The sequence below is a fragment of the Salvia miltiorrhiza genome, chromosome 1 (assembly GCF_028751815.1).
Source record: "Salvia miltiorrhiza cultivar Shanhuang (shh) chromosome 1, IMPLAD_Smil_shh, whole genome shotgun sequence".
Lineage (NCBI taxonomy): Eukaryota > Viridiplantae > Streptophyta > Magnoliopsida > Lamiales > Lamiaceae > Salvia > Salvia miltiorrhiza.
In genome coordinates, this window is record NC_080387.1 from 70,440,917 (window position 1) to 70,466,581 (window position 25,665).

The window sequence follows — 25,665 nt, forward strand, 5'->3', positions numbered from 1 at the left end:
GTTTAGCCCCCCACACTCGACTTTGGTGCAAATACCTCCCCTATAGTACATAAAAAATATGCAACTTAACCCACGAAGAAAACGGACGTCTAACACCGTTTCCTTGAATTTTTTTTATTTTTTTCTTTTATTTTGTAGTGGGTCCCACCACCACCTCCATTCCTCCTCCGACCACCACCACCACCTCCATTCCTCCGCCTGCAAAAAATCAGTTGCGAATTTAGGGTTCTCGATCAAAATCAGCAACTGTAAATTATCTCGCATACTGCAATTCACTGCAAATCAATGACCGCCGTCGCCGCCGGCAACAACGGCACAGCCGCAAGCAAATCTCTGAAATCGCCGAAGCAGAAGGAGCTGCAGGGGCTGCTATTAGACCGGTACGACGTCGGAAAGGTCATCGGCCACGGGACCTTCGCGAAGGTGTACCACGCGAGGAACGTGAAGACAGGTGAGGGCATGGCGATAAAGGTCACCGACAAGGAGAAGATCTTGAAAGTCGGTCTAATGGCGCATATCAAGCGCGAGATCTCGATCCTGCGGCGCGTCCGCCACCCAAACATAGTGCAATTGCCCGCGGCGTCTACCACCGCGATTTGAAGCCGGAGAACATCCTCCTCGATGAGGACGACAACCTCAAGGTCTCCGACTTCGGATTGAGCGCAATTCCTGAGCATATTAAGCAGGACAGGCTGTTCCACACTTTCTGCGGCACGCCGGCCTATGTGGCCCCGGAGGTGGTGGTGGTCGGAGGAGGAATGGAGGTGGTGGTGGTGGTGGTCGGAGGAGGAATGGAGGTGGTGGTGGGACCCACTACAAAATAAAAGAAAAAAATAAAAAAAATTCAAGGAAACGGTGTTAGACGTCCGTTTTCTTCGTGGGTTAAGTTGCATATTTTTTATGTACTATAGGGGAGGTATTTGCACCAAAGTCGAGTGTGGGGGGCTAAACGCTCTAGGGGGGTCTACTTTAGGGACTAATCTACACCTTTACCCTTTTATATATATAAAGATAAAGATTTATATATAGATAAACATTACTTATCTCACATGTTCTGAACCTTATGTGTGAGAGATTATCCAGCACTAGATGACAACAAAAATATACAAGTGCATTTGTTTTTTCTTAGAAATAAATTTAACAGATGACACAGAATTCAACTAACCTCTGCTCATTTTATGCCTGAGATTCCTTATATATATTCCTGCAAGCAAAATTTTCTTAAGTTGAAGAACAAAAGAATGATCATAACTCAGCCATAATTTCTAGCATGCTGTCTATGTCGGGGGATGCGACTGCCCGCTTGGTCAGTTCCCCAAAGTTGCAACAATGTTTCCTCTCCGCATTGATGGCAACAACATCTTGAGCAAACATACACTTCAGTCCTGCAGATACCTGCAAACAGCTAATCTTGCACACACATTCTCAAATATTTTCAGGTGTTTTAACAGTTAGTTATAGAATGAATACTAATAAAAATAAGGTTCTCATGCAAATTCTCTTTTCATTATTGGTCATTCTCAAAGCCAATAGCTTTGCAAATAGAGCTCAACACCATAGGCTTTGCAAAACCATAGCTGTGTTGTATACTTACGTCGTATATTGCATCTCCGATCTTCAACTTTACAGCACCACTCTTATATACCAACATTTTCCCAATCAAACCTTCTTGTAGTGAATCCAATTTACAGGGGTTTTGAGATTTGTCTCGACCCTTTAAGGGGTTTGTGCTCTTGGGTTCCGGGACTTTTGAATCAGATGAATGTGCAATCGTGGGCAACATCCTTGGCAACTGAAGGAAGAACATGTTATTCTCCTGACCTTCATCCTGCCAATAATATCATTGAGATCTCAATCGAATTTCAAGTATGAGGTATGCGCTTTTCAGATTCATCATGCAAGAATACCAACCAAGAGACCAAGTTCTTGAGCTGCATTTGTTGCAAGTTCTTCAGATTCCGGTCTCTCTTGATCTTCGCCGAATTCTTCCATATCGAGAAGTTCTACAAGGACAGAAGAAACTTTTCAAGTGGCTCAAAACTGTAATATATAGGTACAACAACGATATATACATATTGTCTGTACATGAGACTGAATCAACTGTCTCTTTCATATCAGAAAGTACATTTCCATACCTGGATTTCCTGCATAAGGCCTTCTCACAGGAAGCGTTACTGGATAATACGTATAGTAATCCTGCGGAATGGATCAAAGAAGCTCAAGAACATCTGTAGAGGACATAATCGACATTGAACAAGAGGTTTGTTCACATATTGCTTACCCATGGTTCCTTGTATTCTTTCGCCACTTTGGCAAACCCTGCCATGCGAAACACTATTGTTAAATAGCCGCAGCCCACATTTGTCATAGTTCAAAAAGATACAAGTTTTGAAAAGACTTGCAACCGGAAGATGCGTCATTGGCAGGACGATATGACTTAATGTTTCCAGATGATCCTCCAATACCAAATGCAACTTGAGCAAGCGTAACTGGAATGAAGAAGACAATTCGAATATGAGCAATACTCAGGCATAAGCTGCTCATGAGCACAAGTTTCATTACTGATCACTCGTCTCTGAAAACACGAGATAATCAACGATCTACCAACTTTATGTTTCCTTTACAATAAAAGCAAAATTTATTTCAAACAACTTCCGAATTTGTCAAATATGAGACAATCAAAGATCCATCAAAACGGTGATAGGAACTGCAAAAAGATTTAAGTGAAACCAGAGAACATATCACAATCAATGTTTCAATACAGGCACGTTAAACAATATAAAGAGCATATATATATAACCAGATAATGAGATCTAAAGAGATTACTACCTTTCTTTTCAGTCTTAGGCCTCCCTGAAGATGTTTCCTACAACAAAATACATCATTCTGGATAAGTAAACAAGGGTTGCCCCAAAGTAGGCTACCATCCACAGAGTTCACCATAAATAAATAGTGAAAGTTGGGAATACATGAAAGCGGCGTAGAAGATGCTCTGCCTTCGCCTCATCAATGTCATCTTCTTCTTTCTCACTGAACCAAAGAATAGAAATCACCTAAAGAGGTTAAAATTGAGCCATACTAATCAAAATATTCAAGAGAATGTAGATTAAGATGATTACGCTTTAGGGAGGACTTCTTTTTTAACTCTCTTGGGAGGAGCTTTTGGTTTAAATTTCACCTAAGAAATGCCAATCAAATCGAGGTTTATTTAACATATGATCACTAATTTCAACAAATGGAGACAATAGGATTACATTGATGTTCATACCTTCCTTGGCGCATTGCCGGTGGAACCAGCCAACGGATCAGGATCCATGATGCTTACAACTTTGGTCGACTATCCTGAATAATATTAAGTAAATAAAAACTCAATCAAATATGCATACATGAAGAATGCCTAATACTGCACCACACCAACACCAATACCATACATACACAAACCAAACTGCAAGTCTGCAATGGCCTGAGAAAGTGATCGCACAATCAGTAACACGAGCAAGAGAACGGGGGGTTGATGATGTTGGATTAGTGTGTTTTCGTAGTGGGGGGACTGACCTCGAATTGTGATAATGGAAAAGAGATGACATTCATTAACATTGTCTCACGCTTACAGAAAGGCAACCATATAATGCACACAAATTCAAGATGTCCATATCACATAAAAATGTCGACTACCAACCCAAGCTATCAAAACAAAAAACACAAAAAATTGCATGCAAATGACGAGGACAGAACAAATAGCTCAGTATATCAGACAGGTGCTCAAAGGATATCTCAAGGAAATCAACAAGCACATAAATGTCCTTACATGGTAACAAAAAACAGTGGCACGTATAAACAAAAGTCACTCACAACCAGTCACAAGAATAATGAATCAATGCATAATCACCAGGCACAGTGGCGGCAGCGCAAAGCTGGAAGTACGCGAGAGATAGTGAGGGAAAGACAGAGATAGACAAAATCAAAATTCCTTACCTCTAGCAACGATCGGCGGCGGCGTTGAGGTTTACCGGCGACAGTGGCTAGAAGGGCTGGGGCGGGGGATTTAGGTTTTGAGAGAAAGTGATGGCAGCGGTGTCGTGGTTGATCGGCGGCAGCCGGCGCAAGGGGGTGAGGTGAGGCAGCGGAGTTAGGGCGGTGTCGATTAATTCAGAAAGGTGATGGCGGCGGTGTCGTGGTTGGGCCTTTATTCATTTATTCTCTTCTAACCAATTGAGCTAATGGGCTTAGTTGTATTGAACTTATTTTAAATTTTAATAAAATGATGGCTCTTAAAAAGATAAAAGAGTTTTTTAAAAAAATTTGAGATAAGAAAAAGTTTATGTTTTATTATTTTTTTTTTGTTGTTGTTATTATTATTGTGATGAATAATATTTAAATAATTTAACATTTTAAATTGTAAGTATTTATTTTGATTGTAAATTTTTTATTGAAAAATGATAAACATGAGAAAATATTAATTTTCCCCCTTTTTATCATATACTTATTCGATATAAAAAATTTTAAATATGAAAATAATGAAAATATATGTATACTTTCATTTTTCATCAAAATAAACTGATACTTATGGTACACTGAATGTCATTTTGGTTATTAGTGGAGAAAGATGCAGTGTTAATAAATAATAACGTGTATATAGTTCGAAAAAATATTGAGAAAAATAAAAATGTGTAGAGAGATAAATACTTTTTTTATTTTATTATATTTTTGTCAAATTCCAAAATTTCCATAAATAATTGTTAAATCAAATTGTTCTCTCTCTTCTCATTCTCGTGTCCCGCTTTCTGTCTCTGTCACTCTCTCGTCTCCGGCCTCCGTGCCGCCGCCCTCGCCGGCTTGCCCAACCCCTTCATCTCCGTCCTCGCCGACTCGCCCAGCCTTCCCCGTCGCCCGGCCTCCTCCTTGGACGTAGGTATAAACCCCCTTGATTTTTGGGAATGATGATAACTTCTGGGGCTGAACTGATATTTATATGGATTCATTTCTTGGAGCCAAACTGTTGGGTATTGCTGGATGTGGATATGTAGATTTAAGTAGATATAAAAGATATAAAGAGATAGCTTATTGGCGGAAAAAATGGCTAAATGTGCTCAGCTTTTATATATATAGATGTATATAGATTAGTGCAAAAGCAACTGTTTCGATTTCTTGCGTGATTTCCCTTTAAAAAGAAAAAGGTTTTCTTGCTTGATTCCTCTCATAGATGTTATATACACAGCAGCATAAGTTTGGTCGTTAAAGCGCAATGGTGGCGAAGAAAGGGAGCAGAGGAGGAACGGTAGGCGAAGATGCGGAGGAGGAACTATCACGCGTCCCCCTGCAGGCCATTCTCTTGGCCGATAGCTTTGCTACACTCTTCCGCCCTATCACCCTCGAACGCCCTAAGGTAATCTATTATTTATTGCAAGAAGCCCTGATTTTCTCATGATTTTTGTTTTTTGCTGGAGTTGTGTGCTTGTGTTGTGTGACCACTGCACACACTTTGGACGTGTGCGTGTGTTGGCCTAGTGGTAAAGTGGTTAATGCTTTGGCCAAAGGTCTCATGTTCGAGTCCACCATTGCCTGGTCTTTAAATTTCAGTTTATTCAACCCAAAAAAACACTGTGTTCTTAATATGTTTTGTATCTTCTAAGGTATTGCTACCACTGGTCAATGCACCTATGATCGAATATACATTGGCGTGGCTCGAGGCTGCTGGAGTTGAGGAGGTTTTTGTGTTTTGTTGCGCTCATTCCAAGCAAGTGATTGACTATTTGGAAAATTCCAACTGGCTCAATCAGCCAAACTTTTCTGTTGCAACAATAGAGTCTTACAATGCCATGAGTGCTGGAGATGCTCTAAGGCTGATATATGAAAGGCATGTGGTATGTCATCCTTAGTATATTTAACTTTAGTGATTGCTTCATCTTTGGCTCTATTTAATAGCTTGTAAACAAATAAAAACGTATTTTCATTTTATGACGAAATTTCAAATTTTTGCAACTTCTCTTTGATGATTTTCATGGATTTGGAATCTGTCTAAATGGAGTTATTTGAAATATCTTCATGAAGTCTAAATCCCACTTGCTTCCAAAAAAAAAGTGTCTAAATCTCCCATGTAACAAATTTAGTTTAGTTTTAGATGGCTCACTCTTGCTAGGTGTATAGAGGCACTTATCTCTGTGTATCAGCTTTATTTAAATAAATGGGATAATGCTGCTTCAAATTTTTGTAATATTTCTGTCTTTAAGTTTAAAATAATCTAGTTAATTATGTTTGGTTCTCTTTGAAGATACGCGGAGATTTCATTCTTGTTACTGGGGATACTGTGAGCAATATGCCACTAACCCAGGTTCTTAAAGAACACAAAGATAGAAGGAAAAAGGATAGCAATGCAGTAATGACTATGGTAATCAAACAGTCAAAGCCATCTCCAATAACACATCAATCTCGTCTTGGAACAGAGGAGCTGTTTATGGCAATTGACCCTGAAACGAAGGAGCTCTTGTATTATGAGGATAAGGCTGATACATCAAAAGGGACTATCACTCTGGACAAGACAATGTTACTTGATCGTTCTTCTATGTCTCTTCACAATGATAAGCAGGTTCCTATCTTTCTTTAACAATCTTTTGTTTCCGCATTAGACCTTATGAACTGCATAAACTGAAAATAGCTAAAAGAAAAGGAATGAATGATGTCGTTTATCCTATATATTAGAATAAATGACTAGTTGAGGAACTATAAGCTCCATCTCTGAGATATTTACACCTATCCGTGATTTCCCGTACACACCTACTCCATGCTGGTTTAATGTTGATTGAGAGCTGTTCTCAAATGGTACGCAAATGCTTAATTATCATATCAAAGGACTGAAATAATTTCAACATGAAAATAGAAAAATATGGATTTTAACCCCTGAATACCACTTGTGGAACTAGAGGAACTATGAAGCTGTCTTTATCCCCTAAGTACTACTCCCTCCTTCCCAATAGTAGTGTCCCATAGCTTTTAGGCACGGATTTAGAAATGTGTAAAATTAGATAAAGAGGGTTGGTGGAAATTATTTAAATATTAGGTATAGAGAGAGAATATATTGCCAAAAAGGGAATGGGACATTTGTATTGGGACGTCCCATTAAGGAAAGTGGGACATTACTATTGGGACAGAGGGAGTACTAGTCTTCTTATCGTTGCAGCCCCCGGTAATCTTATCGTTGCAGCCTTTGGTAATCAAAGGTGTTCTACCGATTAGATCTAATTTTCTTGATATGTACTACCATAAGAAGACATAGCTCTATATAGAAAGTGAGGGGTAATTAATGATGCTTGTAAGAATTAATTTGGAGCACATTCTGACGTGATCACCTGGAAAGTTTGTCAATTGAAGAGACATTGTTATGCTAATTGTTTTTCTGAGTTTCACTTGACTTTTGTCATTGTTGGCATCACCTGCAATTTTAGGTTATATGGACACTCTTAAGCACAATATCATTGGAATTCCTTGTTTACTAGTCAGTTCATTTTGACTCTCTTCTTAGTACAGTATCCGTGCCTCTAAGTGTGATTGGTGAGAGTTCTAAAAGAATATAAAGTGAAACAGGTGGAGAATTGCTCTTTTCAGCCATAAGTTGGTCCATAGATCTCCATTTCAACTGTTTCAGTTTTGAATAAATGCCATCGCATATCTCACAGTTATATCGTAAACTTACCTTTTGGATTACCCATCATTAGCTATTTTAGGTACCACATAAATTATAACGATCAAGCATCATTCATTTAATTTTTTTAAAATAACAAGCTAATTTTGTAACAAGGTTAAATGAATGCAAATTTAAGCAATTAAAAGTTGAATGTAAATAATTAAAATAAAATACATATAATTAATGTCCATAATTGGAATATATCAAAATATCAAATTAAATGAAAGAATTGTGTGACATGCATTACATATATATATTAAAAAATGTATGAAAGGTTTTTGGTCACTAGAACTTTGGGACTTAATCTTGGCTTAGTTGTGTTTCCTGTAAAACTCTTTACTATTCAGTGATTTTCAAGAAGAACTATGTAGATATGCGAGTCTAACTGTTGTCAATTTCCTTTGTAGGATTGCTATATTGACATATGCTCCCCAGAAGTTCTGAGTCTTTTCACAGACAATTTTGACTATCAGCATTTACGCCGTCATTTTGTCAAGGGGTTACTTGTTGATGATGTAAGTGTTAATACATGAAGAGCAAACTTTTGTTCCCGTGGGGAAGTCCTCACTTAATATGTTATCTGACACTCAAAACTCCAGTATGAAGTAATGCAACATCCTGATGGTGTGCAACCTTTAATCTTCCATGTTTAATATTTCCTAAGGTCAAATGTCAAATTATTCTGAATTCCATCATGGTCAGTTTTAAGAGTAGAAGGCCTTTACTCCATAACATGTCTTCATATTTGTTCTAATGTTCTTTTTCTTTTTGCTCAGCTTATGGGTTACAAAATTTTCACCCATGAAATTCATTCAAGTTATGCAGCAAGGGTGGAGAACTATAGGAGCTACGACACTATTAGTAAAGATATAATACTGAGGTGGACTTATCCTTTTGTTCCCGACATTCAGTTTCATCGGAATAATCTGACAAAGCTTGGAAGACAGGGAACTTATCGGGCTTCAGGTAAAAGATATCTTGAAATTCACTTCTTATTGTCTGTAGCTGCGTTGGGTCATTGTTAGAAAGTTTGACTTTCTCCTGAATTACAACCAATCCATTGCAATGAATTTTGTTCTAAGTCTAAGTAAATACTCAATACCCTAGTCGGTCCCATTGGCGTGCATCCCGTGAGAATTGAACCTATGAATTTTCCAATTGTGCTTGGTAAATTGATTTCTACTTATTCTTTAACCTGCAATTTCAGATTCTTAAGATGTAGTGATTGAGTGGGGGACAATGTGGTTCTTTTCCTTGAAAATAGTACTACATTAGCAGATTGGCAAGTTTATTTGCTGTTTGATCAAATTTCAACTGAGCCATAATTTATTTATTTTATTGTAGCATTTTATCTGTTGAATGATTCTCAATGATGTAAGAATCTGAGACTTGCAGAATTTTGTATCATTTAGATAATGCCTCACTGGTGTGCATAGTTTGATGGAACCAATTTGGATAACCTCGCACTTTTCTGTTGCTAAGGATGAATGGGAATAAAATAATAAGATTTTTGTTTCCATGATCATGCATACATGATGAAGTCATTGACAAAATCATGAAATAATGTATAGAAGACTTCCAACACCATGAATTTGATCACACACACGCACATAATTCTGCAATATGTGAAAAGCTTCACGCTCTTTTTCTAGCTAAACAATAAGCTTTTTTTTCTCTCTCTCTTTTTTTTTTTTCCTGATAGTTGTAGCTTCTCTTGCCTTCATATTTATACAAAACACATTGCTGGGTTTGAAATAATAGTGTTTTGGTCTAGAGCAATTATTTGAATGTTTACCTTATCTTATGACTATCACTTTGTAGTATAGACCGGTTGACAAACTCTTACAAACGATGTTCATTAATATTACAGACATAGGGCTCTCTCGTTCTGCTAAAATGGGCCCTTTTACTGTTATTGGAAGTGGCACCACTATTGGACAGCACTCAGAAGTTTCCAATTCTGTCATTGGTGAAGGCTGTAAAATTGGATCAAATGTTTCAATTGATGGATGTTACATTTGGAATAAGGTGAACATTGAGGATGGATGTAGATTAAAGCATGCAATTGTGTGTGATGGGGTGACCATGAAGTCTGGAGCGGTTCTTGAAGCTGGTGTCGTATTATCTTTCAAGGTACATTTTTTGAAATGCCTGACCTTTCTGGAGCCTCCATTAATTGCTTGCTGCATTAACTTATGGCTTTAGTTTAAGCTGTGCTTATTGGTGGACAAGTTTCATGCACAAAACTTTTGTTTCACGAGGACATCTAGTGATAAGTCCTTAGTTTCTTCCTGTTGAGATTTCTCCTTTCAAAGGGATCCCAATTGCATGGGATCAGAATCTAAAAGCTTTCATCAAGAAACTCAAAATGACATGTTAAGGCATAACTATGAGGGTGTTTGGTGAGCTTATAAGCTCTTTAAAACATAAGAGCTTATAAGTTATTTCAAAGTGTTTGACAAAATAAGCTCATAAGAGCTTATAAGCTGTAAAAATAAGTTCTAAGAGCTTATAAGCTCCCCCCAAAAAAGTTCTTCTACCCTAACTTATTGTCTCATTATTGTATAAGCAACACTACAAAAATAACTCAACTATGATTTTTTATTTTCATCATATATCACTCTCTTGGATTTTCTCTCTCTAACAAAGATTTTTTTTCTCTAACTAAAAATCCTATCTCTAGCTTTATAAGCTCAATTATCCAAACACTTTGACAACTCATAAGCTCTTAAGAAACTATATCTTATAAGCTCTTCAAAATAAGCTTAGCCAAACACCCTCTATGTTGCTTATATACATAACCCATTAAGAACTCATTCTGATTTCCTGTAAAAGGTGAAAAAACACTAATAATCCACTTCTGAAGAGGGAAAAGATGCATGCATTGCATTATCTGCATTAGCCATTGTTTCTGTGGCGCTTTTGTATGTTTTGATATGCAGAACCATGTAATGTGCTTGGGGGCATTTCAGTTTATGCCCACATACGCATCCATACGTTCCCTGTCAAACTTACTACAAATTTGTGAGAGAACTACGAGAGATGAGTATGGCTGATATTGTGCTTACACAAACACATAGCATGAATAATATGATTGATTTTATCTTAAGATGTAATATTCTGTGCTTGAGACTAGTTCGATCATCTTACACACTTATGCTGTGTAGGTTGTAATTGGGCAAAATTTTGTTGTGCCTGCTTACTCGAAGGTTTCTCTACTCCAACAGCCTGTCAAACAAGACAGCGATGAAGAGCTGGAATATGCTGATAATAGCAGTGGGAACATAGAAATTGCATGTAACTTCTGGAACCTTTTCAACATTTTCATCATTATGAGTTATAAAACCAATAGATTTTAGAAGCTAATTTACTCGGTTCTTACTTAATGTATGATTATCAATCATTCCTCTTATCGGAATTAATGTAATTTAACCACTTTTAAATCGTGAATTGGTGTGCATTTTTTTTTGCAAATTTTAGTTGTAATATAACTAATAAGAAAGGGATTCATGCACACAGAGCATCATATCGGAAGGCTACTGCATCTAGTTTCACATTAAATACTTTCTATATGCAGCAGTACTTAATACTCCTGAAGTGTTGGAGGAGGAGTTGATTACTGAGGTATCTGATTCACAAATTCAGGTATATATTTGCTTTTTTAGTTAATTTTCTTCTTTCTACTTTATAGTGTTTAAGCAGTTAAAAAGTGGCAAGCTAATGGCTTTAATTCCTTCCTTTCCTCTGTCCTCACTTTCTTTTTCCAAGTTTTTGGTAAATCATCTAAACATACAGAACTAAAGAACCGCATGTGAAACATGTAAAGTAAAAGAGGAAGATTCTTAGAAAACCAATCAGAAATAGTGTTAAATTTAGCATATCCTTGCACTGGATGAATAATAAACAACAAAAATATTATCACATTGAAGATTCACTTGGCCAGTCAATTACCAGCATACCCTTTCCCATGAACTCAGAGGTAACTCTGTTGTCATTCTATGATGTACATGACTTTTGATTGTTTTTGAAAGTTTTAGAATTTATGTGGTTTTCTAAATTATTTTTTAGCACCACTTTTTCTAGCTTTTCTGAGAGAACCATTGTTAACCAGTTAATACGTGATACAGGAAGTAAACAAAATCCAGATGATTATGCTTTTGCTAGCCAGTAATATGTAGGGGCATTACGAACTGCCAACATACTAAGTATGCATCCAAGAACTTCTTAAATCAAATTATATTATGCTTGTCACTTAAATTTCCTGGCAGATATTGTTGTTAAAGTATTAAGAATTGAGTGTTTGCATATGTCATAGAATGATCTTCATCAAATGTTATCAATTATATGCATCCAAGAACTTCTTAAATCAAATTATATTATGCTTGTCACTTAAATTTCCTGGCAGATATTGTTGTTAAAGTATTAAGAATTGAGTGTTTGCATATGTCATAGAATGATATTCATCAAATGTTATCAATTATATGCATTATGTTAACTCGCTTAGAGGGATGTAAAATGTATTTGTTTTCTGGGAAAGACCATGCCGTGTAATGTGAAAAATTCTAACCAATACTACATGACCAGGTTGGTGGGGTTGGTTTTATTTGGTCAGTTGGTGAGAAAGGCCTTGAAGAAGAATGGAGGCATTCAGTGGCACCAATTCCTGCCGATCGACTTGTTGAAATAATCAATTCTGCAACTGATGAACTGGAGATATCAAATGCAGAAGGCAACATTCTTCCACCTTCAGGAGAGCTGGGACTCGATTCTGATAATGAGTCTGATGATGTTAGAGATGATTATGCCCATTTCGAAGAGGAGGTAAAAGCTGACAATGATGCTTAGTGTACTTGAATTGTTGTTTGAAATCCTAATGTTGTTTCTGTTTTTACATTGCAGGTTGAAGCAACTTTTCTAAGGACTAAAAATGAAAATATCGAAGAAGAACATCTAATATTAGAAGTTAACTCGCTGAGGTATGATGCAGCCATCCCTTCCTTTTTCTTCATAATCATGTTGTTGGGGAACTTTCACTGTTTTAGCTTCATACTGGTAAAATTACCATTTTTTAATAAAGAATAAGGATAACTGCATGGATCTGAAAAATAATACTGGACTGATGGCATAGTAAATGTGTAATCCGCATATCCACTAATTGAATGTTGTTACGGAATACGGATAAGTAATAATTATTGTTACTTGGTGCAACTCTATCCGCAATATTCCTCTCTTCCCACCGAAGCACTTTAAAATTATCTTCATGTGTGCTGGATGAATTCATTCTCTGTAAAGTCTAAATTCATTATGTAGGTTCTAAATTTTAATTCCTATCTTGCGACAATAGATATACAAGGTAGAACTTATCTAATTGAACCATTCTCTGTAGCACATATAACAAAATTGTTGTATCTTTTGGTGCCTCAGGTTGTCATACAATCTGGCTGCTGCTGATTGTGCTGGTGCTTTATTCTATGCAATGATGAAGTCGGCAGTGGACACTCCACATGATTCTCCAAGTAAATTCCTCATTTTTAGTGAAAGGAATTATATAATCTGTGAAACCCTTGTTTTGATGGTAAATATTAATCAAACCAAAATGCTGATGTGATATGCGCATGAAGTTTATTTCACAAGTTTGTATCGACACCTTATTAACATGTGTGATATGGATAGGTATTCATAATTTCACAAGTTGGATAGACCTCTTTTACAGTCTGGATGTGCTAGCATGGATGCGTGTATTTCTTGCACAGGCTTAGTCTTCCCTCTAATAATTTCTGACCATCAATACTTGTTGTCTTTGAGAAACTATACTTGTATGAGCTGGATTGTTTCTTCTATTTATTGATTCATCAAATCATTGATTATACTTTTCAACTAAATTATGTGACTGAAAGTATATGTGCTGAACTAACTATTTAGTTTATGTTCCTTCGGGATGTGATACAAAAGTGAATAATGCCAAAGGCTATTGTGGGACCAATGGATGGTGATAGTAAACATGCGCATATTCTTGTTTAGTAAGCATGTATTCACATATATTCGATCTGTGTGATTATGAAAGTTTCTGCTTTCAACACACGTAGACGTAGTTTTGCTATGTCTGTCATTCAAGTCACATTTTTTATGAAAAACACTTGTATGTTTAAAAGATGAACTGAAGAATATACCAAAATCCCTAGGTTATCAAATCTAGTCTGCTGCTTCTTCACCACAATTAAAATAATATGCTGTTGCATCACCCCCATAACTCAAAAGAAAAGGAAAAATAGAAGAGATACACCTTGCTCCAACCATGGTTAACACAATCATCTTTCAGGTTCTGATATTGTCTGTCACCTCAGTATCCAGAAGGAGGTTGAGTGCTAGAAGTTGGCAAGCATAATCTACGTTAGGATCCTTGCTTTATAACGACTAGTGAACTGTAGTTGCTCAAAATTTGTATAGATCATTTACATTCCTTAATAACTCCTTGGCTTGTAAAAACCCATTATGCTGGACCTGTTAGCTTCCTAGAGGTTTTCTCTTCTTTTATTTTATGGTGTATGGAATAATGGAAAACTCAACTGTGCTTTCTTGCAGATGAGCTTATAAAAATTGCTACTGGTGTGATTGCAAAATGGAAAAATCTTTTGAAGTATTACTTGCCAAGCTTAGATGAAGAGGTTGGTACATTAAAATCTTCTTTTTACTTATTGTTATTAGCTACTTTATCAGTCCGCTTTTGCCTTTTTTTGGCCACATGATTTTATGTGGGGACTCTATAACCATATCTGGCAGCCTTAAATCAGTAACAGTTACACCATATTTATCGTCTGCTATCATCATCATGTGCAGCGATATTTGCATAATTTGTCGTCTCACTACGATATCCTGGAAATGCTTCTCTCTCTTGATGAGCTGATGTGTAATTCGTAATGATGCAAATGTCTTTGTTCTTAAATACTTAGAGCAGAATCATCAAGTTCCCCATTGAAGTAGATAATTCATAATTGTATTTTTCAATTTTAATTTAGTATTTCTCTACATAGTGCCTTAATCAAATATCTTTCGATTTCTCGAATTCATTGCAGATTGAGGTGATATTGAAATTTGAAGAAATGTGTTTAGAGTCTACAAAAGAATTTTCACCACTATTTGTCCAGGTAACTCGCTTCTGTTGGATTTTTATACAAATTATAGTTTCAGTTCTGAGATTTGAATACCTAACCTCTTCTTATTTCATTCTATAGCTTTAACATCTTGCTCTTCTACTAACACATTACGATTTAAATAATAGGGTGGAAATTTAAAATGCCCAATTTTAAGTGAAGGGACAAAAAAAAGGCTTCAAATTTTGTCAAATCCATTGGCTTTTTGTCCCTTAACTTAATTTGGGCATTTTCTACATGTTTTTATGGAATAAGGCATTTTTACAAGTGCACTATCAAATGTGCGCATTTTTACTAAAAGATATACGACTAATAGACAAAAGTAGAAATGAGGATTACATAAACTTCGCGCTCAACAGACTAACTGCAAGATATTTGTCTTTCAATAATAAATTAATGTTTTAGTGCCCAATGTCTTCATCTAAGAATCCTGTACTAATTCATCGCTTTCGTATTGCTGTGTAATTTGGGTCTATCTTTAGATTTTGCATTATCTATACGACATAGAGATTTTGCAAGAAGATGCTATACTAAATTGGGCATCAGAAAAGGAACAGGCAGATGAGTCGGATAAATTTTTTCTGAAGCAGGCAGAGAAACTCATACAGGTTGGTAACCATATCTTGATAATCATGTAATGCTTTAGAAGAAAAGTAGGTATCATTGCAAAAAAATTAGGGTGCCTTCTCCTTGATGAAAAACATATATTTTCACCGTTTTTTCATTCTTTTAACATGTACTGTAGGGTGGATAATTTTTCCACAACAGAAAATTTTTCCCGGCAACCCTTTTTTCATTCCTTTCACTCCAATTCATGATAATATATAGTATTATTATGGGCATATTGGATGTGATAATATTTTTCCATGTATTTTCATCATAGAGTGAGATTATATAAAAAAAAAAGGTGGGGACTGTTTTTCATCCATTTTCTTGTGATAAATTTGCAACCGAAGAAAATGCATCCTAAAGTGGTTTGCCTTGAAAGCTCGCATGAATACTGTCTACACGTTCTAATTCGAGTAACATTTGATGCAGTGGTTCCATGTGGCATCTGAAGAAGAAGATTGAGGGTAAACAGAGTGGGGAAACACGTTCTTGCTTGTTGCTAGCTAGGTGCAATGTGATGGAAATCGAGCTCAATCTTTGAATTCGATAGTTTTTCGTATATTTTTCAGTTGAAACTATATTCAGTTTATGTTCAAGATTCTACGATATGTGTACTTGGTTTTAAATAATTACTAATACGTCTTTCCGTGTAATACACAGATCATGATATATTTATTTATTTATTTTTAAAATTTTAAATTGTGTAAAAATCTAAAAATGTCATTAGTTATGAGTTACAGACTTACAGTAGATTAATTGGTAATAAAAAGTGTTAATTTAAATATTTATTTTGTTTAAAACAGTGTATAATAACAGTATTGTCAACTTAATAAGTATAATATTATATTTAATGAGTATTGTATAATAGTAATAATTAAATACATATTAATAATAGTCAAATTTGTAAATTGTTAAGCAAACAATTTAAGTCTCATTTTGAAAAAATAACACGAAACCATCAATATAATCAAATTAATAGTTGTCATTCATTTTAATAATTTTGAGCTCTTGAAAGTGAAAACTATATTACTCCTATTATTTAAAGTTCATATTTAAATAGGGAAAAACTAATTAAAAATTAGGAAAAATATGATAATATAAAAAATAAAATATAACAAATATGTTTTTATAAGTTAATAAATAAATAATTCGTACACATAATTAAATAAATATCTATAATTATAATTTTAAGATATATAACTAATTTTTTATTTACAAATTCATATTAAAATTATTACAAAATTTAAAATAACATTAAAAGGGAGTACTATAATTTAAAAATATTTAAATTTAAAATAATTATAATCAAACAACCATGTAAAAAATTGAAATGAAAAAAATAGCATTTACTTACTTTTTTCACCAATAAATAAAAAAAATAGTATGATATTCAACATTAGAATAAATGAGAGATAATAAAAAAATTAAATTTGACACGATCAAAACTTCATTTTTTTTTTTTACATAGAATTAAAAATCATCTCGCAATCTTTAACTCAAATTCTATATTGAATATTTTTTCATGAATCAAGGTTAATGATATTTTGATGCCCGCATTATAAAATTTATCAACGTTTGTTATTTATTTGGCAATTAACTAAAATAAACCACAAGTGTAAATTCAGACATTTAAGTCATTGGGCTGTAAGTACTGCGGGCTGCACGTGGCCCATGTTGAACATTGTTTAATTTTGAGCTTTTATATTATGAGTTTTTTTTTTTGAAGCGATGAGTATGTTGCATTTTTTTTTTTTGTTGAGGCGAGTATGTTGCATTTTTGTTTGTGCATATATTATTGTTGTAAATGACTTATGTTCAAACTGATATATCATGTTAATTGATCATGACAAAATTAAAAAATAAAAAAAAATTGCTATAGGAAAGAAACTATATCTGCCAATTTTATAATCAATCATCAATCAATATATTGATACCTCACTTTGAAACACATTATGATTTTTTCAACATAAAGTGACAATAGAAAGACTTTATATTTATAAAAAAATTACTATAATAAAAGGAACAACTGGAAAGAGGCTTAGTTGAATAATTTGAGTATATTGTATCAGGTCCTAAATTTACCTGTATATAACCAAATTTAAAGTAACAAAATAATGTATAAATAATAAATACTTATGATAGTTGAACTTTGAATTATTCAAGTGTTTTGACACACATAATAATATAAATTATTAGAATATTCAATTTTGAGCAAATTCCAACCATAAATGATAAATCACACAGATTATTATTCTATTTGTATGTCCAATAATATACGAAATATGTGTGGGTCAATCTACAATATCACACAAGTCAAAGCACCAAAGTGCAAAGACTTCCCTCTCAGTGTTATACTGCACAAATAAAACAACAGCGAGTGAAATTCTCAAATTTCATTAAAATATGGGGCTCAATTTAATTTTTACATTTTCCTAATCCAATCCCTTGTTTGTAAAACCCCCCATTTCAGCTTTTTATTCATCTCTCCTCCATTTTTTTTAGAGAGAGAAAACTGGGCAAATATTATACATCGAACAGACCACAGCTCCACACACAGATAGGCGCACACCAGGTGTTTGATTAAAAGAGGCGGAAATTTGGAGGGGGATTTTTGGGGCAGCTATTAATTGAATCGCCAAACCGATGGAATTGTATGCGTAGGCGATGCGTCTTTGCGAATTGAATAAATAAGGAATCAAAACCCTAGGCGAAGGCGAACCCCATTTTGTCAGGTTAGTTTCAGCTGCCTTCTCCATTAGTTTTGTTCAGTTTTCACATTAGGTTTCGTGTTTGAGTTATTGGTTTGTCGTACGAGTTCTGAGCATGCTGCGGATTATAGCCTTTTATTCGCGTGGTTGCTTTGCGGTTATTTTTTTGATGATGTTTCTGGTTTCGTTCCCTTTGCTCCAATTTTGTGCTAGTCGTGATTATGGTATGTAGGGTATGAAAATGTGGAATATTTAGTAATGGCCTTCAGTTTGAATACTGTTCTTCGTTCTGGCCACCATCGAATTTGAATTTAGGGCTTGACTGGAAAAACTTATTATTCGATGGGGTTGTTAGTTATTTAATCTTCATGTCTCTTCAATGTTTCTGTTATTATATATAATTAGCGTAGACCTGATACAAATGGGCATTTCCCCAAAATATTTGCTAGCGCGACGCAAGGTTTTATTTTTGAATTCCCAACTCACGTCCCGTAACACGATGTTGAGGGTTTAGGGTGTGTCTGTATCTAAAGAATTAAGCTTGTAGATGAACATTCAAATGCCCAATGTCACTGAGCGAATTTAGTTTGTTGGTAGGTGATGTGCATCACATGTCAGCTTACTTGTTCTTGTTTAGTCAGCTAATAAGACAATGACTTAAATGTGTTGGATTTGAGGAAGATGTTGATATTCTGAAATAATTTGGTCATCCGCTTATGGACTGCCTGGAAAAGAACAATGTTTGAAAGCTGTTTGCAACTTCTTGTGACATGTGTTAGTATCTCCATCAAACCCCTTGCCTGCTACACTCGGACACTTAGTGACTTATTAATACCTATCCTACTCCAGAAGCTACATGAGTGCCCAAAATACCAGTTTATATTTTCTCAATCTTACATTAGTATACTACTATACTTAGATATTCTGAATCGATTCAAAAGTTCATTTCTCTACTTCAGATGATTTTATGTCACTTTTTGAAGATATTCGTCTGAAAGATTGTTATTATAATTATAGTGGATGATCTGTAACTTCTTCACATGAGTACGAGCATCTCTATTATGATCAGCAGGGTTTTTCAGTTTTTCTAAGATGTAGAGTAAATATTATCAGATTTTAGTTGTCTGTTTCTCCTGAAACTAGTTAGTAGGGGCCATAAGTCGTGTTAGGCTAATTAGATTGCTTTTAAGATTTATGAATGTATTAAAAGTTTGGCGGGTAATCAATCATGATAACAAAAATCATATTTTACTGTTATTAGGGTGATATTAAAATGATGGAATGGAGTTACTGCAAGAAGTGCATCTTTTTGGAAGGAAAATATCTAATTTAGAAAGATAGTGAAATTCAAGGAATTGAAAATGAAGTTCGCGTCTGCATGACTATCTCTATCACATCTTCTTCTAAGTATATAATTTCAGTCTTTGAAGTTCTTTTTGTGTCAAGTTTGAAATACTTTGAGAAAGCAGAAAGTATTCAGGTGAATCAGCTTGTTATATATGAGCTTCCCACCCATTTATTACATCTGAAGAGGAAGATGCATGCTTGAATGAAGTCTACTTCGGGCCTTCGTCATCTGCTTTAACTTGCTCAAATTTATGTTAATGCTGTTCTGGTTGAGAATGTCAACCATATGCTGATTGGATGTTTCCTCTTATTTATGCTTTAAATCCTTCCCTCTATTTCCTTATCATTCTAAAAGCCCTTCACTTCAATTTAACTACGCTGATTCATGAAACCTATTTCATTGATGGCTACTTCTTATATCTGAGAATCTTGTGTGTTTGTGCACATCCATAGGAGTTTGACATTTGGAGCTCTGGTTCTTGCACTTTCATTTGTCTGATATGACTTGTTAAGGGGGAAATAGTTTACTGGATTATGGCAATGTATATGTTACCATTCATGTCATGAACTGAATTTACTGGAAAAATACATTCAGACAGACTGATTTAGTTAATTTGGTTTGTAATGGTTTTATGCCAATTTCCCTAACAATGTTTTGCCTACTTTGTTGGCTTTCACCTTATACAGCTTTTGCCTTTTTTCAGTCTTGGAGCCATTGTGGACTTATTATGCCAATTAATATACTCTGTTTATTGGATATGCAATAAGGATTGTTGGAGTAACACGCAAAACCTAATATATCTCGTTCATTACAAGCATTCCATGGAGCTGAAGGTTTCTCCAGAAAAACCGGGGTTTTCATCTTCTGATGTGGCCAGTGATACTGAGGAGAAAGAAATCAGTGAAGGCGAAGATGAAGACGATGATCGTAACCACAAGCATCGTAGGCGAGAGGCTCGTTCTCAATCTCAGGAGGGGGATTCTGTTGATAACCGTTTGACAAGACCATACAGAAAAAGGAATCGGCCTTTTGAAAATGGTTACTCTTACAGGGATGGTGACCCTCAATCAGGTGAACCCTGGAGAAATTACAATATGGCTTCAGATAGAGACTTTCCCGCAAGGTTTGACAAGAGGCGTTTCAACCAGGGCTCCTTTTCCAAAGCTCCTTCAGATTTGAACCAAAGGATCAGAGGCAACCAAATTCTACCAGGTGAAGTAGGCTTTGTCAGGGGTAGGGGAAGGGAACCTGTTCCTTGGGGCATTCATGATTCAAGGTTTGGATTGGTTGATGTTGCATCTCAGATAGTTCAACCTGGACCTGTTCCGTCTGCTATGTTTGCTGGGAGGGGCTTGTCAAATGTTTCTAGTGCACATGGTACATCTTGGAATGCATTTGGGCTGGTTCCAGGCTTACCCAACGGTGGACTTGACTCACTTCATCCCCTTGGTTTGCAAGGACCGCTAAGACCAGCTATCAATCCACCAGTAAATGTTGGGCTTCCACGGCAACGGTGTAGAGACTTTGAGGAGCGTGGTTTTTGCTTAAGAGGAGACATGTGTCCGATGGAACATGGTGTTAATCGTATTGTTGTTGAAGATGTTCAGGTGTGCAAACTTTCTAGCTGATAAGTTCTCAAGTTATATTCATTAGGTGTTATGGAATTCTCTTAGTCGTTAGTGAGTGGTTTGTTTAGACATTTCACTTATCTAGCTTCTGAAAAATTGGCTGGCTGCACAAAATGCGAAGAAGATATTATCCTTTTAGGAAGAATGCATTCTTATTCAGGTGTGTCTGTGATGGAAGGCGTGTGTTTAGAATTATGTGTGCTGATGATACGAGTAGCTGTAGAACGTGCAATTTTCCTTGTGCTTCATATTTCCAGCATGGACTCTTTATTTATTTCCTTCTAGACGAGATTGGTGCCATGTCCACCCATCCAGAGGTAGTTCTAATATAGCAAAAGTGGTTTTGCTCAAAAGAGAATACAATCACACGCGCATAAAGCGGTTCTCTTCAAAGTCTTAAGGATAGATGTTATGATTGAGAAATTATGTTGTTGATTGTATCGTTATTAGTGGTAGGATCTCAACATGAATACCCCCTGGTATAGAATTCACAAGGAACTTTCAGTTTCACAGATTTGAGAAGTCTTCATATGTCTAGAAACGTCTCAATATACTTTTAGGTTCATAAATATGATGTGTACTCAGCTTAGCTGATGAAATAGCAAGCCTCTTCCTACAATATTATTGTGTTCTTTCTGGTAAACAAATGTTTCAAAACTTCTGTATTGCAATTTGCAATCAATTATGCATCAACAATAACTTGTCATATATGTATGTGTATATACAGTGGAGTGCCATGGTTTGTATTGCCAGCAGTTTATTGATACTTTTGTGCTCTGATGATTATTTTTCGTGCACGTATAAGGCCTTGATTATTTATTTATCATAATTTCAGAGCCTTTCACAATTCAATCTCCCTGTTTCACTTCCTGGCTCGCAACTTCTTGGAGCATCTTCTGCACAAGGAGCTTTGACTGTTAACCACAAAGTTTTTCATGCAAAAAATAGCAAGCCTGGAATGATTGTAGATGGTTTTGGCCTGAATAGTGGTGTTGCTGGAGGTTCCATGGCAGGGGCATCAACATCTGATGTGTATGATCCAGATCAACCTTTATGGGCAAATGATAACCCTGAGACATCGGCAGCATTAATAGCACTTAATCAAGCAAATGTTGATGAAACTGAGTCCTTTGTGGACATGAACCTTCCCAACCGGCATAATGTTGAATCAGTTGAAGGTTATAACGATGATCGTCCTCTCAGAAATGCCAGTACTGGTGGATCTCAAAGTTCATCTGTGTGGGGAAGAATAAGTAATTCAAAACGTGGCTCAGAACAGGAAAACAAGACTGAGAAAATGCTAAACACAGATTGTTCCAATGTTCCCAATCAAGGGAAAGGGATGAATGTTGATGGAGATGGTTCACTCCTTAAGGAATCATTTCCCAATAAACAGAGTGATTTTGTTCGCGATATTCGAACACCAGCTCAAAGGGGACTCCGTACTTTATTTGTCAGTAACATTCCCCTGAAAGACAATAAGAGGGAAAGTCTTCTCTCACATTTTCAGAAATTTGGTGAGGTTATTAACATTTATATTCCCATGCAAACAGACCGTGCTTTTGTTCAATTTTCTACAAGGGAAGAAGCAGAAGAAGCACTAAAGGCACCTGATGCTGTAATGGGCAATCGGTTTATCAAGCTTTGGTGGGCAAATCGTAATAATATTCCTGATGATGCGATAAGTGGCAATTCCGTTGCGCCAATTACCCCTCGTGGAATTTCACTTCCTCCCGTTTCTAATCAATTTGCTCTTGACAAAGGAAAAGAAAATCCTCATCCTACAACTGGAAAAGATGGTAATTCTCATCATGCTTCTGTTGGTCAACAGCCAGTTACTGACCATCCCAAGTCAGCGATTACAAATGGTTCCAAAGCCCCTCCTCTACAGCAAAAGAAATTGGAGAGTTTAGAGATTTTAAAGGAAGAACTTCGTAAGAAGCGGGAGATGCTGGATCAGAAACGAAATGAGTTCAAGCGCCAGTTAGACAAACTCCAAAAACAAGTAATTCTTCATTTGAAATGTGACTGGCAGAGTTGTTTCATTTAAGTGTTTTAGCATATTATCTCTCATTTATTCAAAAACCTTGATGTTTCATTTATGAAGTTGGCATATTTCCTATGTTTGGAGGGTAGCTTGCCACTCCCTCTTCTGGGATTGTAGCGAGCAGCTCTGTATTGTTTATGAGAAAGGAGTCACTGTTGTCTAAAGTGATCAACATAAATGCAAAGCATCAGTTATCTTCTTTCTCCTCTGATCGAGTCTATGGTTTCCACCCTTAACTTTTTTATTCTTTTTCCAGGCTGTTGGCAGCAAGGATATGCCAGCATCAGATTCAACCACAAAAAGGGTTAAAGGTGAAACACCACCTAATCAGGCAAAAGCTGAAACTTCCAAGTCATCACCAAGAGATAGCATGACTATTGAGAACACCCGATCTGCACAGCATTCTGTGACACAAACATCAACTTCAACCATGCATACTCATGAGCTTTTGAAACCTTTTCGTCCGCAAGCACCTTTAGGGACACCATTTGTAGCAAACAGATTCAAGCTGGATAATCGGCCCACAGTTTTCAAAGTTGTTCCGCCGTTACCACCTGACCTTGCAAATGTAAGTCATACTTCTCTTAGGGTCCGTTTACTTTAATGGAAAAAGAGAGGATAAATATATTTTCACATGTTTATTATGATAGAAAATTTTCTCCGGGCAGGGTGGAGTATTTTATCGGGCAGCTCCTTTTCACTCATTTTTTCTCTAATGTTGAATAATATTATCTTTGCGTAGTGGTGTGAAAATATTTTCCAACATTTTAAGGGGGGAAAGGATTGTGAGTTTTTTTTCATCTCTAGTGAGCATATGATAAAAAAGAAGGAAAAGATTATATTTTTTCATCTTTCCTTATCCATCATTTTCCAATGAAAATTTACAACCAAAATAAAACGCACCCTTAGTGTTTACCAGACATACTTTTCTGCTTGAAGGGATTCTGTATTTCCCTTCTTTTCTGGTGAGACATACCCATCAAATGGCTATTGACTGACGCATGCTCCTATTTTAATTCTGGATTTTTAACTCCAGCTTAAATCCCTTATATTTGAGTCGTGGAAACTCATTATTTTCTTTCAAGTTATTTGCGTGAATATCTGCCTTCCAGATGAGTGTCTGGCCGGCATTCAATTCATCATGAGAATTACTTCGTTTTCCTGTTTTTTTGTCTAAATGATAAGTATGCTTGTTAGGTCGCTGCTCTGGAGGAGCACTTCTCATCGTATGGTGATCTTGCTTCGGTGGTACTGGAAGGGTCGGAGCTTCAAGAGACTAATGATGCTTCAGTATCATCTTCTGATGTTTCAGCTCGTGTTTCCTTTACAACCCGGCGATCTGCTGAGAGGGCCTTCTCACATGGTAAATCATGGCAAGGTCACAAGTTGCAGTTTTTGTGGCTTACGTCTGTTAACACTGGCAAAGAAGTCGACAGCTCTGGGAATCTCCCAGCTGCTTCAAGTGCGTCTGTTAACACTGGCAAAGAAGTCGACGGCTCTGGGAATCTCCCAGCTAATTCAAGTGCATCTGTTAACACTGGCAAAGAAGTCGACAGCTCAGGGAATCTCCCAGCTGCTTCAAGTGCGTCTGTTAACAATGGCAAAGAAGTCGACAGCTCTGGGGTTCTCCCAGCTGCTTCAAGTGCTTCGTCGGATGATAACGCTCAACCTAGTGGAGATGATGCATCGGTGGATAATCAGAAAATTTCTGTCTCAGGATCAGACGAACCTGGGAACCACAAAGTAGAAGCTGATGAAGATTCTGCTGAACAGGAGAAAGATTCAAAATCCACATCGACCTTATCTTCGGGCGAAAAGCAGCTTTAGCTCTTATACCTGATGCCGCTTCTAGTTGTACAGTGAGGTAAACATGATGTCAAATTATTATAATTCATATGGTTTAACTGAACCTGCAGCTAAAATCTAGCTTCAGTCTTTTTTTCTCATTTTTGGGGTTTTTTTTTTCGTGGAGAAATGTCTAATTTTCATCTGGCAGTCCTCAGTAAGTGCGAATTGTAATGCGTTGTGTTCTTTCTTATAGATTTTTTAGAAACAAGGTTTACATTTTAAAAGAACAAAACACAAAAATCATTACAATTAGAACAGCTGGCCTTCTCTTTGGCCCTCTTTTGTGCTATAATATAAGATGCTTGTTTTACACGTTAATTCAGATGTTCTTAAAGAGAGTTGCTCTTGCTCATAGGACTGTTACTTTAAAAAGTATGGTTTGTTTTGTATTTAATGGTTTTTTATTAAAATTATGAACCTCTTATTTTGGTGGTCATTTTGAGATCTTGGCTTTATTGTTTCGCATTTTGCAGTTCTTATAATAGGGGGTGAAGTCTCGCATTCTTAATCTTGTAACAAGTGGTAACTTATCGCTCTTATAGAAAGCAAAAAATAGGTCTACTCATTTTTTTTTAATGTGTCAAAAGTCATGTTAAAGTTGCTTATAGTAATAGTATTCCTTCAAATTTCATATGTTAAATAGAA

The 25,665-nt window shown here is 36.0% G+C and overlaps 3 protein-coding genes and 1 pseudogene across 15 annotated transcripts; 3 read left to right on the top strand and 1 right to left on the bottom strand.

Annotated features, from left to right (window-relative positions):
• Positions 1-285: 285 nt before the first annotated feature.
• LOC131012491 (CBL-interacting serine/threonine-protein kinase 12-like) lies at positions 286-980 on the top strand (annotated as a pseudogene).
• A 110-nt stretch (positions 981-1,090) lies between these two features.
• Positions 1,091-4,221, bottom strand: LOC131005647 (uncharacterized). 2 transcript variants are annotated; one of them, XM_057932655.1, is made up of 11 exons: positions 3,976-4,221; positions 3,269-3,342; positions 3,120-3,178; positions 2,970-3,030; positions 2,830-2,866; positions 2,406-2,489; positions 2,282-2,319; positions 2,136-2,196; positions 1,912-2,003; positions 1,595-1,828; positions 1,091-1,395 (listed from the first exon to the last, which is right to left on the bottom strand). In XM_057932655.1, the coding sequence occupies exons 2-11, from the start codon at positions 3,314-3,316 to the stop codon at positions 1,246-1,248; spliced, it is 864 nt and encodes a 287-aa protein (XP_057788638.1). In that variant the 5' UTR covers positions 3,317-3,342; positions 3,976-4,221; the 3' UTR covers positions 1,091-1,245. The 2 variants fall into 2 exon arrangements, with proteins under 2 accessions (XP_057788638.1, XP_057788637.1); XM_057932654.1 differs by having other exon boundaries at positions 1,091-1,405.
• A 448-nt stretch (positions 4,222-4,669) lies between these two features.
• On the top strand, positions 4,670-16,140 carry LOC131005649 (uncharacterized). Of its 10 annotated transcripts, none has more exons than XM_057932662.1 (16): positions 4,670-4,908; positions 5,219-5,386; positions 5,634-5,864; positions 6,272-6,586; positions 8,089-8,196; positions 8,458-8,647; positions 9,552-9,814; positions 10,849-10,978; positions 11,259-11,326; positions 12,266-12,502; positions 12,581-12,657; positions 13,106-13,197; positions 14,264-14,346; positions 14,755-14,826; positions 15,315-15,440; positions 15,871-16,140. In XM_057932662.1, the coding sequence occupies exons 2-16, from the start codon at positions 5,246-5,248 to the stop codon at positions 15,901-15,903; spliced, it is 2,166 nt and encodes a 721-aa protein (XP_057788645.1). In that variant the 5' UTR covers positions 4,670-4,908; positions 5,219-5,245; the 3' UTR covers positions 15,904-16,140. The 10 variants fall into 10 exon arrangements, with proteins under 10 accessions (XP_057788645.1, XP_057788647.1, XP_057788648.1 ...); XM_057932664.1 differs by having other exon boundaries at positions 4,715-4,912; positions 5,222-5,386; positions 11,262-11,326; XM_057932665.1 differs by having other exon boundaries at positions 4,719-4,908; positions 11,262-11,326.
• Positions 16,141-17,851: 1,711 nt separating this feature from the next.
• Positions 17,852-25,338, top strand: LOC131005652 (zinc finger CCCH domain-containing protein 41). 3 transcript variants are annotated; one of them, XM_057932673.1, is made up of 5 exons: positions 17,852-18,173; positions 20,201-21,104; positions 21,961-23,130; positions 23,429-23,740; positions 24,370-25,338. In XM_057932673.1, the coding sequence occupies exons 2-5, from the start codon at positions 20,319-20,321 to the stop codon at positions 24,997-24,999; spliced, it is 2,898 nt and encodes a 965-aa protein (XP_057788656.1). In that variant the 5' UTR covers positions 17,852-18,173; positions 20,201-20,318; the 3' UTR covers positions 25,000-25,338. The 3 variants fall into 3 exon arrangements, with proteins under 3 accessions (XP_057788656.1, XP_057788657.1, XP_057788658.1); XM_057932674.1 differs by having other exon boundaries at positions 17,896-18,173; positions 20,184-21,104; XM_057932675.1 differs by having other exon boundaries at positions 17,896-18,173; positions 20,265-21,104.
• The last annotated feature ends 327 nt before the right edge of the window (positions 25,339-25,665 follow it).

What these genes read in the sequence shown, in the direction of transcription:
- LOC131005647 (XM_057932654.1), bottom strand. Translation starts at nt 3,316, where the DNA reads ATGGATCCTGATCCGTTGGCTGGTTCCACCGGCAATGCGCCAAGGAAG. An exon ending in CCGGCAATGCGCCAAGGAAG is followed by an intron (nt 3,179 to 3,268) that starts GTATGAACATCA and finishes GGCATTTCTTAG; the next exon opens with GTGAAATTTAAACCAAAAGC. An exon ending in TCGGAGATGCAATATACGAC is followed by an intron (nt 1,406 to 1,594) that starts GTAAGTATACAA and finishes GTGCAAGATTAG; the next exon opens with CTGTTTGCAGGTATCTGCAG.
- LOC131005649 (XM_057932662.1), top strand. Translation starts at nt 5,246, where the DNA reads ATGGTGGCGAAGAAAGGGAGCAGAGGAGGAACGGTAGGCGAAGATGCG. An exon ending in GTGTCGTATTATCTTTCAAG is followed by an intron (nt 9,815 to 10,848) that starts GTACATTTTTTG and finishes TATGCTGTGTAG; the next exon opens with GTTGTAATTGGGCAAAATTT. An exon ending in AGGCAGAGAAACTCATACAG is followed by an intron (nt 15,441 to 15,870) that starts GTTGGTAACCAT and finishes CATTTGATGCAG; the next exon opens with TGGTTCCATGTGGCATCTGA.
- LOC131005652 (XM_057932673.1), top strand. Translation starts at nt 20,319, where the DNA reads ATGGAGCTGAAGGTTTCTCCAGAAAAACCGGGGTTTTCATCTTCTGAT. An exon ending in TAGACAAACTCCAAAAACAA is followed by an intron (nt 23,131 to 23,428) that starts GTAATTCTTCAT and finishes TTCTTTTTCCAG; the next exon opens with GCTGTTGGCAGCAAGGATAT. An exon ending in TACCACCTGACCTTGCAAAT is followed by an intron (nt 23,741 to 24,369) that starts GTAAGTCATACT and finishes TATGCTTGTTAG; the next exon opens with GTCGCTGCTCTGGAGGAGCA.